The sequence below is a fragment of the Notolepis coatsorum genome (assembly GCF_963971535.1).
Source record: "Notolepis coatsorum genome assembly, chromosome: 1".
NCBI lineage: Eukaryota > Metazoa > Chordata > Actinopteri > Aulopiformes > Paralepididae > Notolepis > Notolepis coatsorum.
The window spans coordinates 127476051-127493039 of NC_140165.1; the positions used below are offsets into that span (position 1 = coordinate 127476051).

General features: G+C 43.2%; 1 protein-coding gene across 1 annotated transcript; it reads right to left on the reverse strand.

Moving 5' to 3' along the window:
* Nucleotides 1–366: 366 nt before the first annotated feature.
* On the reverse strand, nucleotides 367–16071 carry cdc45 (CDC45 cell division cycle 45 homolog). The gene is made up of 18 exons (XM_084333057.1): nucleotides 15912–16071; nucleotides 15710–15769; nucleotides 15297–15389; nucleotides 14521–14658; nucleotides 12877–13026; nucleotides 12222–12280; nucleotides 12081–12129; nucleotides 11826–11887; nucleotides 11630–11680; nucleotides 10589–10708; nucleotides 10126–10257; nucleotides 8398–8496; nucleotides 7750–7911; nucleotides 7146–7284; nucleotides 6537–6620; nucleotides 6320–6438; nucleotides 4866–4942; nucleotides 367–783 (listed from the first exon to the last, which is right to left on the reverse strand). Exons 1-18 carry the CDS (start codon nucleotides 15960–15962, stop codon nucleotides 719–721), a joined length of 1710 nt encoding a protein of 569 aa, XP_084189183.1. The 5' UTR covers nucleotides 15963–16071; the 3' UTR covers nucleotides 367–718.
* Nucleotides 16072–16989: the final 918 nt, after the last annotated feature.

Consider the following 16989-nt stretch of genomic DNA (forward strand, 5'->3'; position numbering starts at 1 on the left):
TCCCAGTTTACAGTGCTCTAAAATGATCACATGTGAACACAACAGACACCAACGTTGGATTAAGGAGGCAATAGAGATCTAGAAACGAGCCCAGCGGACCGGGACACAAGGGGGCATACCAACTATCCCCACACCTGGAATGCGGTCCTACTAAAGGTGCTTTACAGATACAAACGGAGGTCATCGTCTTGCCATTTCCAGTAAGACAGGGATACGAGCAGCATACGTCACAACAACACCAGTGATACTTCAGAGTGGCTGAAAGGTAAAAACAAGAACGTTTTGGTAGTCTGTATATACGAACAGCTTATAGTCACAATTGACCCATCACAAAACCCAAACCCTGCCCTCCCATCACAACTGTTGCTTCCCTCGGGACAAACTTTGAGATGGGTCAAATAAAACTGACATGCTATTTACAAGAGTTTAAAAGCAAATGTAAAACGTTCACACATTTAAAAACACAACTGTACAATATAGACAGGGATCTGATAACACTCATACGGTCGCCACGTGGCTCTGACACTGAATATCGTCAGATGATCAGGCTCATTTCCATGGCACATGCAGACGTGTGGCCATCACCTACTAAGTCTCTTCAAGCCAATAATGTACACTCTGGCATTCAATTGCCCAGTTCTTATTACACTCCCAAGTATGGCTCAGCAGTCCACTCCAGAAGCATGCCCTCGTTCCATCCGTTGAGCAAGGCACTCCCTTATGACAGCAGGGTGATGAGTGCATCCAGAAACTTACTCCTGTCTTCCACCTTCAGTTCTATGACTGGAGAAGAAAAAGCACAGATAGGAGAAAAAAATATATGGTTGTCAATCGCAATCAAATAACAGGTTATGATCATTAAATGACAACTGTGGCAGATAGTTTGGTTGACAAAACACATCATGATAATTGTATAAACACACTGTATTGTATAACTCTTCAGCTTTGTAAAGCAGCTGATAACACATGTCTTTTAGAGCTATCTCGTACAAGGAATGTTTGAAATAGGTTATTTGGGAGAAATACAGTCAGGTCCATAAATATAAACAATTTTGGCTCTGTACACCACTACAATGGACTTGAAATTAAGGTGTGCTTTAGGTGCAGACTTGCAGCTTTAATTAGATTTTTTACATGCAAATCAGGTGAACGGTGTAGGAATTACAACCATTTCTATATGTGCTTCCTCCTTTTTAAAGGGACCAACGGTAATTGAACATTTGGCTGCTCAGCTGTTCCATGGCCAGGTGTGTGTTATTCCCTCATTATTTCATTTACAAGCAGCAGATTAAAGGTCTAGATTAATTTCAAATGTGGTATTTGCATTTGGAATCTGTTGCAGTCAACTCTCAATATGAGGTCCAAAGAGCCATCGCTATCTGTGAAGCAAGCCATCATTAGGTTGAAAAATCTAAACAAATCCATCAGAAATAGCAAAAACATTAGGTGTACCGTGTGGCCAAATAAACAGTTTAGTACATTCTTAAAAAGAAAGAACACACTGGTGAGCTCAGTAACACCAAAAGACCCCGAAGACCACAGAAAAACAACTGGTGGAAATAATTCTTTCCCTGGTGAAGAAAAACCCATATACAACAGTTGGGCAGATCAAAGACAGTCTCCAAGGGAGGCCTTGGCATCCCTGTATTTAGGAATTATCATTGGGCAGCTTATGCTAGAGCTTTGACCTATTGGCAGAGGGGACTCTCAGGTGAGACACCGTCTAATAATTCCCCCCTGTGGCTAAACATTGAAGCCACAGCAGTAAAAGGTTTTCCAGGGACTATAGAAAGGACATTCCCCCGATCCAGAGTTGGCACTAGGGTGCGGTTACACCTTTCGTTTCATTTTCGTATTATTGTCATATGCGTTTCGCCGCGACGTTGTGCGCCTCGAGTCACACTTTCGTTTTTTTTTTTCGTTTTTGTCACCCGAGCACACTGATGTAGTACACTGCCAAAGCAGTAGGTGGCAGTAGGTGGCAAACATGAAGGCAATTTCAACCAATCAGAACTTGAATGTGCCAATACACTTCCTGGAAGCTCCAGCAAAGAAAATATCAATAAGGCAGGCGCCTATGCCGCGCCACCATCTTGCCTATTTACCCAATGCAGCAATTCTTTTTCAGCAAAGCCTAATAAAAGTGCAATAAACAAAACGGATACATTCACTGTGTGTTCTGCCTGTCATTTGTTGATGAAACAAAACTAACATCAACACAAGTGACCACCAAGAGCGGATAGTTTAGTCTAAAAAACGATCGGTAGCATTGTTAGCTGCATGCTAACGTCAATGGAATTTGCCATTATAACAGTATAGCATTGTGTTCAGAGACTGCCTTAAGGTACACAAAGGAGGAACAACAGACACTAATGCTCGGCATGGTAGCCACAAAAAGAAGTATTCTAACCAATTGGAAATCACCTACACCCGTGTTTCCAGAAATGGCTCAATGAAATGATCACAATCATACAGATGGAGATGATCCGCTTTTACAGATCCAAAGAGCACAACAGGTTCAGACATATGGAGCCCCATTCATTGACTATCTGAAGGACAAATAATTGCATTCTGCAGACTCACCCCTGTATACCTCATGTTTTACCTGTGAGCTCAGTGACACCAAAATACCCAGAAGACCACGGAAAACAACTGTAACAGTACTATATATTTTGTATGTTGTGTATGTCATAAATGTTGTGCATGTCATAAATGTTATCATGAATTGAAAATGGGGGACCCTGATGTAAACAAGACGAAAGTCTTTCTCTGGTCTGCATCCCCTTAACAATTGTGTGTATTGAGCCGTACTGTATTGTACCCATTCTGCAATCTGTTAATACAAATTTCAATCAATCAATATACAACACATTGTGTAATGCTTTGAGTTAAGTCACACTGTGGGGCGGCGAGACTCAGGGGTAGAGCGGGTCGTCCAATGATCGAAGGGTTGGTGGTTCAAATCCCGCTCAAGCCCATGTCCATCCCACTGCCGTTGTGTCCTTGGGCAAGACACTTAACCTACTTGCCTCGTATGAATGTGTATGCATGTGAATGAATGTTGGTGGTGGTGGTCGGAGGGGCCGTAGGCGATGATTATTCGCCACGCTTCCGTGAGTCTGCCTCAGGGCAGCTCTGGCTGCAATTGTAGTTTACCACCACCGGTATGACTGTGTATGAACGAATAATGGACTCTGTAAGCGCTCTCTGGGGTCACTGGGGTGTCACAAAGAGCGCTATATAAATCCAATCCATTATTATTAGTTATTTTATAATTTTTCTGTTTGGCAGTCTTTTAGTTTTGTTATTTCTGTTTATTTTTGTTTCGTCTCCTCCTTTTTGTATGTCTGTTCTCGTTTACATAAAACTGAAAATAAAGTATTTAAAATATATATATATTATACGTTATACGTTATAGGGGGCTACCTGCGGGAGGAACGCGAGTTGAATTGTTTGTGGCGACCGGTGCAGTGAGGTAGGTGCACACCTCACTCTGGGATGCAGGAACGAGCATTACACACTACGGTAGGCAGTGGTAGTATTTATGGTTTAGGACTAGCGGGTTTTAATATGTGCAGGTTTTAATAATGAAAACTTTATTAACCGATTGCAGAATGGGTACAATACAGTACGGCTCAATACACACAATTGTTAAGGGGATGCAGACCAGAGAAAGACTTTCATATGGTTTACATCAGAGTCCCCCATTTTAAATTCATAGTGAACATTGCCGCGGTTGAGTAGTTTGCCCATCTTATACCACTCTCTGCCAGTGCTGTAAGCCTACGGAGTCGCTCACCTTCTTTGCAGGGCTATAACTTTTTAAATATTATAGCTATATCGACATTACTATGGCCCATTCAACATCGGGTATCTATCGTTCCGGATGTGGGAACGTTATATTTTTCCATTCATACATTGTCGTGTTAGTACCGTCGTGAATACAAGTAAACTCGTTGTTGGCGTTATTCGATTGGCGGGCAATAACGAGTAAAACCGTTTTTGGCGCAGGATGTGTTAACATTAGCTGCGCTCTAACGTTACATAGCTTAATTAACGTGAATTAAGAATCTTGACACATACCTGTGTAACGTTAAGCAGCTTGTGTTCCGCTGGGAAAGCATCACTGCATACACTAATCCAAACGTCCATTCGGAAACGTTGTATTATGAAACCAGTACGAGACGATGTGCTTATTTATTTCAGCCAAATGCTTCAGAACTCATTGTACAACGCTTCACAGTGCAGATGGACAATGACCCGAAGCATACTGCGCAAGCAACCAAATAGTTTTTTAAGGCAAAGAAGTGGAATGTTATGGAGTGGGCAAGTCAACCACCTGACCTGAATCCAATTGAGCATGCATTTCACTTGTTGAAGACAAAACTGAAGGGAATTGCCCCAAGAACAGGCAGGACTGGAAGACAGTTGTAGTAGAGGCCCGGCAGAGCATCACCAGGGACAAGACCCAGTGTCTGGTGATGTCTGAGTTCCATACTTCAGGAAAGGATTTGCAAACAAAGTAACAATTTGATTTATGAGTTCATTACTTTAGGTCCCTAAAGAAAATGTGATACATGAACATCTATATAGTAGATGTGATACATGAACATCCATACACGGTAGATGTGATACATGAACATCCATATATATCAATTGAACATGCTCTTTTTACAGTGCCTCGTGTTTTGCTCCTCATACACAACCTCTGTGGTTTAGACATAGACCGTGAAAGAATGGATCAGAATATGTTGCCTGCCACCTAGTGGCCAATATGAAGGACAACCAAATAACTGACAATGTAAGCATAATTCATAGATTCAATGGTCTTTCCATCAAAGTAAGCAACTTTTATCATCACTTACTTGATGTATCAAAGCGGTCATGTAGAGTTCTAGAGCTGGTGCTCTCTGCAGCTTTCTCAAACGCCCGACCAAAGAAACTAGTATAAACAAATGGACAGGAAGAGAATATTAGGCAAAAATCCATACGGCAAAATTCAACAGAATTAGTATTCGTTTATTTTTAAAGCCCTTGTTGACAGGCGTCCCCCTTACACCAAAACACAGTTGGAATGGAATCTTGAAACCTATTCTATTAAATTGACTGGCTGTTTTTTTTTTAATCCACTTTTTCTCCTTATTTTCAATTTTTCCCCCCATCCCAATTTCGTGTTTCCAATTCTCTCCTCCCCGCTCTTGAACGTTGCTCGCATATGCCACCCACTGGTCGGTTGTAGGGAGGATAGAAGCCTTGCATCACGTTTCCCCTCCGATACATGAGGAGGCAGCCTGTCACATCTTTTCACCTGCCAGCGCGGACTCTCATTGGCGAGGTGTAACGTGTGGGAGGCTCACACTACCCCCGCCATTTCCCGTCTCTGCTGTGCAGGCGTCCCCCATCCGACCTGTAGGAGTCGCTGTCCACAACGTCCAGATTACCACCCATCGACTTCCACCCGCTGACTCTGCCAATTGGGCCAGTATGATGGCCGGCACAAGCCGGAGGCAATGCTGACACCCGGATTCGAGACCGGAGTCTCTTGCATTGGTGACGAGCACAATATCCGCTGCGCCACCCAGCCGCTTGACTGGCTGGTTCTTAAGGGGTCCCCACACGGCGAGCGATTTTAGCCAGGCAAGCGATTCTTTTTAGCGAGCCGACAGACAGAATTGTATCGCCTTCATTGTTATGAAAGAGAACCCACACGGCAGGAGATTCTGAAGCGACGGTCGCGCAGCTATTTCTGTCGCCTCGCTCAAAATCGCCTCGATCCTATTTTTGGAGGCGACGGCAGGCAATAAGGACAATGAGGAAATAACATGACTTCTACAGTAGTAGTACAGAAGTTCTACTGGTGTATCATTTGTACACCATTAATGTATCATTCAATACATCCATTGATCAATAACCTACGTATTATTACCATGCTACTTATGTTCATTATTATTAACGGGAACAATTTAAATAAATAACGTTAGTTTGAGAAGCTGTAGTGGCCGCTTGTCATTAACTAATAAATGAACAACGCGCCACGATGCATGCACTGACTCTAATGTTGGATATTCTTCCTTCTCTTGCTGCATTTAAAAGTATGATCTCTGACCACTGTATCGACTTGCAACCGTCTTAACTGATTTATATTGTTTATTCTTATTTATTGTGCCTATATGTATGAATATACTGATAACTGCGTCTCGTTTTGTAAGCTCACAGACGCTGTAAATGAGGGTAACCTCAGTGTCTCACGAGTAGAAATAAAGGTTTGAAATGAAAAAGAAATTAAAACACACATGCACGAGTAACGAGGGACCCTTACTTCTTCTTGTCCGAGGTCTCGGACTCGGGTGGGATGCCCAGGACGATGACGGTGCCCTTCTCCAAATCCATGGGCGCAGCCATGATCAGAGGCAGAAGCTTACAGCGTTTATTCCTCGTCTACATAAGGAAAAGAAGACGAGAGGGAAGAATTAACAACCGTCTCAGCAGTCTGCGACGTGTGTTTTCTGGACGGTGATGTGCCTGGAGGTACTCACAGAACGGACGAAGGCTTTCAGGAGGTATTTGCAGAGCAGAGTCAAGGCCATGGGCTTGGAGAACAGCCTGACATCAGGGGTACCCTGTACACATAATGGAACAGGACAGAAGTGTTGGATGGAATACTGTGGAACGCTAGGTGTGCTAGTATGTTTCCACTTACTGTGCAAAACTTGTGTACACATGGCAAGCACTGCCTGGTACTGTACAGACACAAATTAAACGCACGGACATCTGGACTTGCCACATGCAGATGACAAATTAAACCCCTGGACAGGTGCTCTGACCAATCACAGCTAAACCATTAGAATGATTTACATATTCATAAACCACAATACACCGACGACAGCTACATGTGCTCGTCATGTGAACAGACCAGAATTGCTGTGTACAGACATCCGAGGGGCATGAATGTAGCCAATTTGGGGTTTCGTGAATATATGCAAATCATTCTTTGTTGTGAACTTGTGATTGGTGAATGTCTGTACACGGGCATATTTGTCATCGGTACACTGCAACTCTGTAACAAACTTGTGTACGATGAGAAAAACATGTTCCATATAATATTAAAATACACACACAGATCATACATACAAAGGCACACTCACCTCCATCAGGTAGCAGTAGAGGAAGGGGCCCTGGGACAGGATGAGGTTGGTACAGATACAGCTGGCTACGGTCTGCTGAATGGCCATGAGCTTCTTCTTCGCCAGGTCGATGCCCAGGTGCAGACGGTCCAGGTTACTCCTGTACATGCAGAGAGAGACAGACAGAGGCCGAGAGAGACAGACAGAGACCGAGAGAGAGCTGCATTGAGAAATTCTCACACCCACATTATTCTGCTCCTCAGCCTTCAACTACGTTTTATCCCTGCATTTTGTCTGTGTGCATGTGTTGCAGGGAAGAGGAACTCTTTGTGCGTTATGTGTTCTTGTAATTGTATAGAGATATGCTCCATTTTTGGACATTTGAACAGATTTTAATTTTCCGTTTTCCCCCGTGGAGAATATTGAGTTCTCAGTGGGAAGCAGATTGGAGGATCAGGACAGGAGGGCGGGGTTTGAGATAGGTCAATTCAATATGTTCTACATTTTTTTAGATTCATTCAGAATGTGGCTCACGACACCCTGTGTGATCGTTTCTGAATACTGTGTTGAGATGCAGTGATGTCCCTAGTCTAGACCGGTCATTTCAGATTCCCGGTCTACACACCTGGAAAGGCAGTCGAGGGCCTTGATGAAGTTGTCGCTGGCGCTCTCCTCTTTCTCACTGTTCTCCATCAGGGCGGCGGCAGCATGCACCACATCGCTCGCCAGGAAGCGGTTCTTAAAGCCGAAGTGAACGCCAAACGTCTGGATACGGATGTCTTTCATACTGATGGGAGTAAAGTGGCAAGAGATTAAAATAAATAAATGACACCAGAGAGGTGCATGTACTTTCGCAGTTTATAGAAAATGTGAATATCCTTAAGAACGACTAAACAACTAAAAACATTTAAGTCGATTATGATCCAGTCGACTGATTGAACGCTTGCACCAAAAAACCACATAAGTCCATTTAGAAATTCTTTGGACAGCCCATGTATTTGCAGTTGTGAAGTTAATCTAAAACACTTGGGAGTGTGAATGGGATATATCACAAGAAACTACTCAACCTCTACCGTCTTTAACTATGAGTGAACACAACACTCTTAACTTACCATCTTTAGATAATAGTTTAAAAACATTGTTCCTCTGAAAACTTAAAAACTGACTTATATGGTTCTTAGTCTGAGGTGCTCAACTGCCTCAGCCATGCTGCCGTGTATACATGTTGTAAAAGAAACCGGTCCTCAGACAGTGAGTTTATCTCGGTTCATACCCAAATTTATTAGAGGACTCCTCGATCACCTCCCTCAGGTTCTCCTTGATTGACATGTCCATGGAGTGGAACTTCTGCCGCACCTGCTTGAGGGGTAGACTGCAAAGAGACACCAAGACTCATCACAACACAGTATGAGGGGTAGACTGCAAAGAGACACCAAGACTCATCACAACACAGTATGAGGGGTAGACTGCAAAGAGACACCAAGACTCATCACAACACAGTATGAGGGGTAGACTGCAAAGAGACACCAAGACTCATCACAACACAGTATGAGGGGTAGACTGCAAAGAGACACCAAGACTCATCACAACACAGTATGAGGGGTAGACTGCAAAGAGACACCAAGACTCATCACAACACAGTATGAGGGGTAGACTGCAAAGAGACACCAAGACTCATCACAACACAGTATGAGGGGTAGACTGCAAAGAGACACCAAGACTCATCACAACACAGTATGAGGGGTAGACTGCAAAGAGACACCAAGACTCATCACAACACAGTATGAGGGGTAGACTGCAAAGAGACACCAAGACTCATCACAACACAGTATGAGGGGTAGACTGCAAAGAGACACCAAGACTCATCACAAGTTCACAACACAGTATGAGGGGTAGACTGCAAAGAGACACCAAGACTCATCACAACACAGTATGAGGGGTAGACTGCAAAGAGACACCAAGACTCATCACAACACAGTATGAGGGGTAGACTGCAAAGAGACACCAAGACTCATCACAACACAGCATCAACAGCATCATCTGGTGTTACATGGTCCAATTACCAAGTGACTGTGAGGCTGCAGTTGTTCCTCACGTTTGAGGATAGAGTGGACGAGACAAACGCTAAATACTACTAAATTACTAAATACCCAATAGTCGATCTCAAGACTCTTTAAGAACGTCCCATACTGCATAGAGGACAGAGAACATTGTGTTATGACTTCATGGCCAAAGGACATTTTTTGCCCGGGAGGAGTGGGAATCGACCAGACGACCGCTCTACCTCCTGAGCCACTGTCGCTCCCCCCGGACGTTTCACCTTTTATCCACCATTAACCCTTTCACTGCCGCACTACCAAACAGTTAACCCTTTCACTGCGACAATACACAGAAGGCTAACCCTTTCACTGCCACACGACCGTCGGTTGTGTGATAGTAAAGGGTTAACCTTCTGTTGTGTGGCAATGAAAGGGTTAAATATGATCCTTATCACATCAAAGAGTTAGTGTAGCGACTTTCTTTTGTTTTTTTGTATTATCTTTCCCCCCCCCTCCTTTTTCTGTTTTCCTCCCCTCCCAATGTTAGTCGTTATGCCAATTCCCAATCCCCTTCCTGGTCGTTGTGCACTCTACCGCCTACCGTCGGTCCGGGAGGGCGGAGACTATCACATGCTTCCTCCGACACATGTGTAGCCAGCCCACCGCTTCTTTTCACCTGGCAGCGCGGACTCTCACTGCGGGAGTGTAACGTGTGTGGAAGGTCACACTACCTCCCCCAGATCCTTCCCTCGCTGAGCAGGTGCCCCGACCGAACTGTAGGAGTCGCTTGTTTTACAACGACCAGGACCCACCCCACCGGCTTTCCCACCCGCTGACACTGCCAATTGTGTGAGTATGCTGGATTGTGTGAGTATGCTGGATTCGATCCCACTGTCTCTGCGGTGGTAGACAGGCGCTTAGTCCGCTGCGCTACCCGGCCGCACCAGTGTAGCGACTTTTACCCCATGTCAGCCAGGAACTCCTGGAGCTTCTTCTGTCCATTCAGGGACCAGAGCTTGAAGTTGCAGGAGGTGTAAGACGAGTTAGAGATGCTCTCATACAGAGACCAGTGCTGGTAGAGGGTTAGCCGTAAGCTTAGGGCAGACGGTTAAGAAAAACACCAGAAAAAAACACAAGAGACACACAATCTGGGTGGGAAATTCATCCAAGTGCTGGTCAATTTATTAAGTGGCTGGTAATTTTGTCTACTCTACTAGACACTTGGTCGGATAAACAACCAGACTCCTTCTGTTCAAGAGTTCAATACGACAGGTAGAATAATGAAAGTGTCTGCTGAAGTTAGCACCGTGGCTGGTGGATAGAAAAGCATGCACCTTTTGTTCCATAAACAGTGTCGATTTTGATTAGAACACATGGAGGGTTATGTAAACGGATGTCAAGTAGGCCGTGGTTAGTAAAGGATACTCATATTCAAAGGAGATCCTCATGCAGTCGATGGAGAGAGAGTTGTCTTCGTCCTCGTTCCTGTGGTTGTGACGCGAGACATGGCGCTGCAGGACGGCGATATCCGTCACATACTTCATGCTAGAGAAGGACAAGGCAGACAGGAGTAGAGTTAGTCTGTGTCCACGTGTCCATGCAGACTGACGTTTCATACGCATCATGCCATTACCAAACACAGGTATGGAAAGGCAAACATCAAACAGCAGTGTTTCCACTATATACGTTTTGGCTGCTATTGTAATTTTTCCTCATGAATTGTTGCTCAATTTTGATTGTGTAGTTCCCAGGTTTGGTTTCATGAAGCATGTTGTAGCACTAAATATATTCCCAATTGGATACATTATGATCAACTCTGAACATGAGCCACAAAGTTACTTTTGACATTTTCCAGAGAAGTTGTAACTGTGGCCAGTATATGGTTATCATTTATATGTTCTTGAAGTTTTTGTAACCCTAATGTAATATTTGAGAATGTATTTGCTGCATTTCTTTATTTAATTTGCTACAAATAGTACCTTTATTTTGAAGTCTCAGTTATATATAGTGTCCCGTTGGGCTGCTCTTGTGTGTGTGTGTTTTTGGGACTAATTGCGACACCTGCAAGCAAGCAGCAGGGATGGTCAGCATTATGCTCTGGTGAAAGTTTGATCATTTAACTAATATGACGGGTTACAAGAACAGAAGACAGAAGATATTTCCCTTTTGTGTAGCATGCAGCCAACGAGGTATTTAGTGTTCGTTTGTATTTTACTTTGGTAAAGTGTTATTTCACATGGTGTGAATGTTATTGTTTTATGTTAAACTAACATGGCTTATGTTTCTCTTTTTAAGTTTTCACAGTTGATTGGAGTAACAAGGCTTCAATAAACCTGTAGCAAGAAACCCAATTGTGTCTGCCTGTGCTTGGAGGGAATTACAGAGGTGGTTAGCATTTCTTTCTTGCTCTGGTGGCCCACCACTGCCGAATAGATATAGGAGAAACGCTTGCCGTAATAAACTTACTGTGTGATTTTATCATGAACCCACTGGTCAGTCAGGCCAATGATGGCCCACCTACAAAAACAATAAGAAAGCCAATAAAACAAAGTGAATGCACAGTGGAGAAACCCTGACAAAGCTACAGAACGCTTTGTCATTTTATATCCTTCAAACATCTACATGATTCTTATGTCAAACAATGCAGCTGAAAATACTTTACCACAGCATGTCCTTGGTGTCTTTAGTCATTACCCACGCCAGCTCGAAGAGCACCATGGCAGCCTGGCAGATGACGAGATTTGCATTCAAATTAAACAAAGGGACCAAACAGGTGATTTCCCTGGGCTTTGGTGTCTAGTAGTACCATGCAGCAAGTTAATACAAAGACAGCCCAACAATTCATATTGTATGAAACTGCACCATCTAGTGGAGCTGTCCATACTTGAATGAATAAATCAACCAATTAAATACTCACCGACGTCCCATGGTATTCATACTGTTCATAATCAAACAAGATCTCACGTCTGTGAAATCCAATGAGAGAAAAGGTTAGTACCTATTTGATCATTGTAATAAAATAGTATTAGACTCTCTCCCTGGCAATAGAATACTTCACCTCCGTCCCTCCCACTCTCTCTTTGCCCGCTGTCTTTCAATCCTCCTCTCCACAGCTCCCTGAGAATCACATGAATGTAAACATTAATGAGATTTACATTATTATTTTTTTTTCAAACTTTTTTTTTTTTTACTTTGACCAGACAGCTGGTTCTTTTAGCGTTTATCGCTTTTTCTGGTCAAGCATGACCGACAGAAACAGGTTGAATGGGGTATAGATCGGGGGAAGACACTCTGAGAAAATACGGCGAGTCCGGGAGTCGAACTCGTGTACCCCAGATCCGTGACGCGCACGGTTGTCCCCGACGCCGAAATAGCGCCGAGATACGCGGTGAGCTACTGGAGCTCCCCTTTTCAAACCTTTTTAATGTTCTTGTGAATAAGTGCATGTGTAGCAGAGGGTATGTGTGGGTACATGAATGTGTGATAGTGAGTATGGGTCTACACTAATGTATGTATGGTAGTGTGTCTATGGGTATATCATGGATGTGTTGTGTGGTAGTGTGTGTATGTAGGTATCGTTCTTTTAGGTGCTGCACAAACTTATTTTGTTGTACTGTATTGTGCAATGACAATAAAGCTTTCTACTTCTAAAGCAGCTGCAGTCTGCCCGCATTCAATTACAGTAAAGTCTAAATCTGGTTCCACAAACGCACTTCATCATATCTCCTCCGTTTCCCGGAAGGCTCCGAGCCGCCCTCGCTCTCATTTCCAGAGTCCTCGCCTCCCTCCTCGTCCTCATCGCGGAAAATGTCATCATAGGAGGGCACGCCCAGGTCATCATCCTGTTTGATCAGCAGCTTCACCTGGAGAAGTTAAAAGAATCATGAGGCTTAGCAACAACGATGTGTGCACAACTCCAGGATCTAGTGGTTGATTAGTCTGTGGAAAATAATAAAATATTTGTTTATTATTATTATTAATAAACAACAGTGGCTCAGGAGATAGAGAAGTCGTCTGGCAATCCGGAGGTTCCCGGTTCGATTCCCGCTCCTCCCGGGCAGCGTGTCGATGTGTCCTTGAGCAAGACACTTAACCCCTAATTGCTCCTGATGAGCAGGTTGGCACCTGATGATGACATGGTTGCCTCCACCGTTGGTGTGTGAATGTGTGAGTGAATGAATGTGTGAGTGAATGAATGTGTGAGTGAATGAATGTGTGAGTGAATGGGTCAAATGTGAGTAACAAATTGTAAAGCGCTTTGGATAAAAAGCGCTGTATAAAAAAGCAGCCGTTTACCATTATTTGTTTGTTTGCTTTAATCAGTTTGCCATACATATTATTAGGTATGAGCATGGTTCATTATCATTGTTTAAAAGTGAATAACTTGTCAGTTTGCACTTACAGCTGTGAAACATGGGAATATTCACATTTCTTTGCAAAATGTTAACAGCCCAGCAAAAGGCTTTAAATCTTAAGACATTGACGGGATGAATAATCAACCATCTGGACCTATTTCTACTTTGCAACTGCTAACATCTACAGTCACTAGAATGGTTGGTAAGAGGAGAGCTGGCTGCATCTATCAATGCCAAGAAACCACTGTCAAACCTCAGAGACTCATTGATGCTAATAAATACAAAGTAAGGAACAGAAAATGCCCCAAACACCCACCCCCAACATCAACTATTGCTTTCTGCAATACTCGCAATCAAAGTACTCTCTCAGTTCAGTTCAATACGCTTAATTTTCTCAAACGCTGCCCTCTTTTCTCCAATCACAACTGTTACTTCAAGTGAATATTCTCATGATGACGTGTCATGCATTTCCTACAAATATAGCGCAATACCATAAACACAGCAAATAGATCATTTTCTCATCAACGTCCTAACTCCACTAAGGAAACCAAATTGTGCATGCATCAGAGTTGAAATTCTATCAAAACGTTAAAAATTAGGCATGCACTAATTTGGCGATAGTTCCATGGTTCTCATTCGCTCCGTGATCATTAGAGCTGAGTCAGGATCTTTGGTATTTAAAGACCTTGCATACCTGGTTAGACTATTATTGCACTTGGCTTTCTGTGAGAGAAACTCCAGGGACGCTCTGGAGGAAAGCACTCGACTAAGCGAAGGTAAAACAAACGCACAGAAAGGACGTCCAGATGTGTGATTTTCATCCAGACTGTCCCTAGAGACTTCGGGAGACAAATGCCATCATTGTTTTCAAACTGAAAAAAAGGGTATATTGGCACTGGTTCTCCTTTAGTGATAATTACATGTAATCGGATGGTGACACAATGGTGACATAATGGATGACTATGAACTGACAAACATTAATTGTAATAATCTCTCTCACACCTGGGTGTCATTGTAGACGTTGACCACGTCCACGGGCCGGTGGGAGTCACAGACGAAGAAGATGGAGTCGTCGTCTGGTTGCAATGTCTCCAAGAGATCAACATTCACCCCGCAGTTGATCAGAACAAAGTAACGGAACTACAAAAAAAGCAAACCTTGTGTTTATTACAATAGAGAGATTTGCTCTGCTAGTCTAGTGTACAAAAGTGATGGAAATGTATAAACTTCTCTCTCTAACACACACATGCACAAACACAATATCTCTCCCTCTCTCACTATCACACACACTCTCGCATTACACATAGCCTTCACTCAGACATGTCTATCTACAACACACACCCACCTCTCACTTTCTTTCTCTCTACACAGCCATCAACTTGTACACTACACACATTATGAACACACACACAGCCTTCTCATAAGTATACGTCATTATCCAGATATCTCTGTGTACATCATATCTATAATTCCAGATATATCTGTACATCATATCTATAATTCATATTACGCTTGTCAATGCTCCACTCGTCTACTCTCCTGTATAAATACTTTGTTAGCTCGCCATTCTACAGAGATCTAGACTAGGGCTATATACATTTCATTCCATCAGTAAACTCTATCCTCAATCAAAGACTGTCGACCTCCGTGAATATCTGATCAAAATATTCCACATCAAAAAGTCACACAAAATTATAATCTCAAACAAGAATATCTCATCCGTTATATACATTTATATTTTTTGGCATATAAACAAATATTTTGACAGGTTACATTACCTGCTCCTTGTGCTCAAGGAAAGCGGTGCCAAGATCCTGCCAGCCGGCTACTGGCACCAGGGTGTACTGGACCTGGTCACAGTGAAACAGAGCCTGGGGGAGATTTCAACAACAATTAACTGCTGTAAGCACTTTGTATAGGAAATCAGCATTGCTGTAAAAAAAAGGAACATACACATTCACCAGGCCACCAAGTTAGCTTTTTAGGGACAAATCATCCAACTATAGAGTCTGAAACTATTCTTTTAAATGTGAAGTAACATAGATAGATGAGCAAGCTACAACGTTAATTAAGTTAAATTGAATTGTTTAGTTAGATTAACTTAAAGCACCAAGCCCGCATCATAACCTGTTGGCTAAAATCGCTGGTTCGCGTTAGTAAGATAAGAGTTGAAAGTGACGAGTTAACTTACCTGCAATATCTTACAGGCACAGAGCGAATCGATGTCCGATGAAACCAGTAGGGCGACTCTCTGGAAGCAGGAGAAATGTACGTTATCAATAGTCAGTCACAAAAGGCCCCGAAATCGACGTTGGCTATAAGTTAGCCAAGTTATCAAACGACAAAAATATACATCAGTTTGAGTGAGCTATACAAGCCAAAACAATTCTCACCTGGTTGACAACAACATCATAAAACTCTTTCCTTATGTCCGTTACAAACATTTCCGAGGATAGAAATGATACCAAACGTAAACGACTATTTGCACGCCAAAATACAACTATCGATTAAAACACAGTGAGTCCGTAAGAGATATTTCTGTCAGAGCTTGTTGTCAGTAGAGTTCCTTGTTAGAAATATGGCGCCAACCCCACACGTCATATCCAACCAATCGAGTTGTCGGAAACTGACCAGTAGCATCAAGGGGGCGGGGTTAAGCGTCACGTTGCAACTTTGGATGCGTTTCTACTTTCAGCCTCGCTCGGAGCGAAACACGGATTTAACGCACCAATTGTAACGTAATTGTGAGGGTTAGGTAGACTAGTGGTTAGAGTGAGGGACTCATAGATTAGGTTTGGATATGGTGGTGATGTTAGGGATGGGTTTTGGTTTTGTTTTTGTTAAACCATTGAAGAAGAAAAGAAGAGGGGAGAATGGAAGACTGGCCCGATTTCCGGGTCGGTAGGTGGCGGTAAATGCCCCATTTATGGTGGCCGTCCGCCGTAAAACACCAAAAAGAAGAAGAAGAAGAAGTAATTGTGAGGGGCGAGGCCGACAGCCAGCCCCATCACAAATATCTACCTTCACAACAATCAAAAGATCATAAATTTGCATTTGTGGTATTAGCCTACTAGTACTGCGTGTACTAGGCAGGGTGGCCTAGCCCTAGAGAGGCATAAGAGGCCCTCTAGTCTAGGACTAGGCCACCCTGCCTAGTACACGCAGTACTAGTAGGCTAATACCACAAATGCAAATGATCTTTTGATTGTTGTGAAGGTAGATATTTGTGATGGGGCTGGCTGTCGGCCCTCACAATTACACGTTACAAAGAGGCCAACCAGTAGCAACTGAAAAGTCGCTGGTTTGATCCCCAGCACCAACAGGAACAGGGTGTATTCCAGCTGGTGATGACTAGTATTACATCCAAGGTGCCCTTGAGCAAGGCTATGAGCCCCAAATAACTGTTCCAGGGGTGCTGCACATTGTGTGTACGTGTAACTATAGGGACACATTTCAACTGCCTTGTGTACA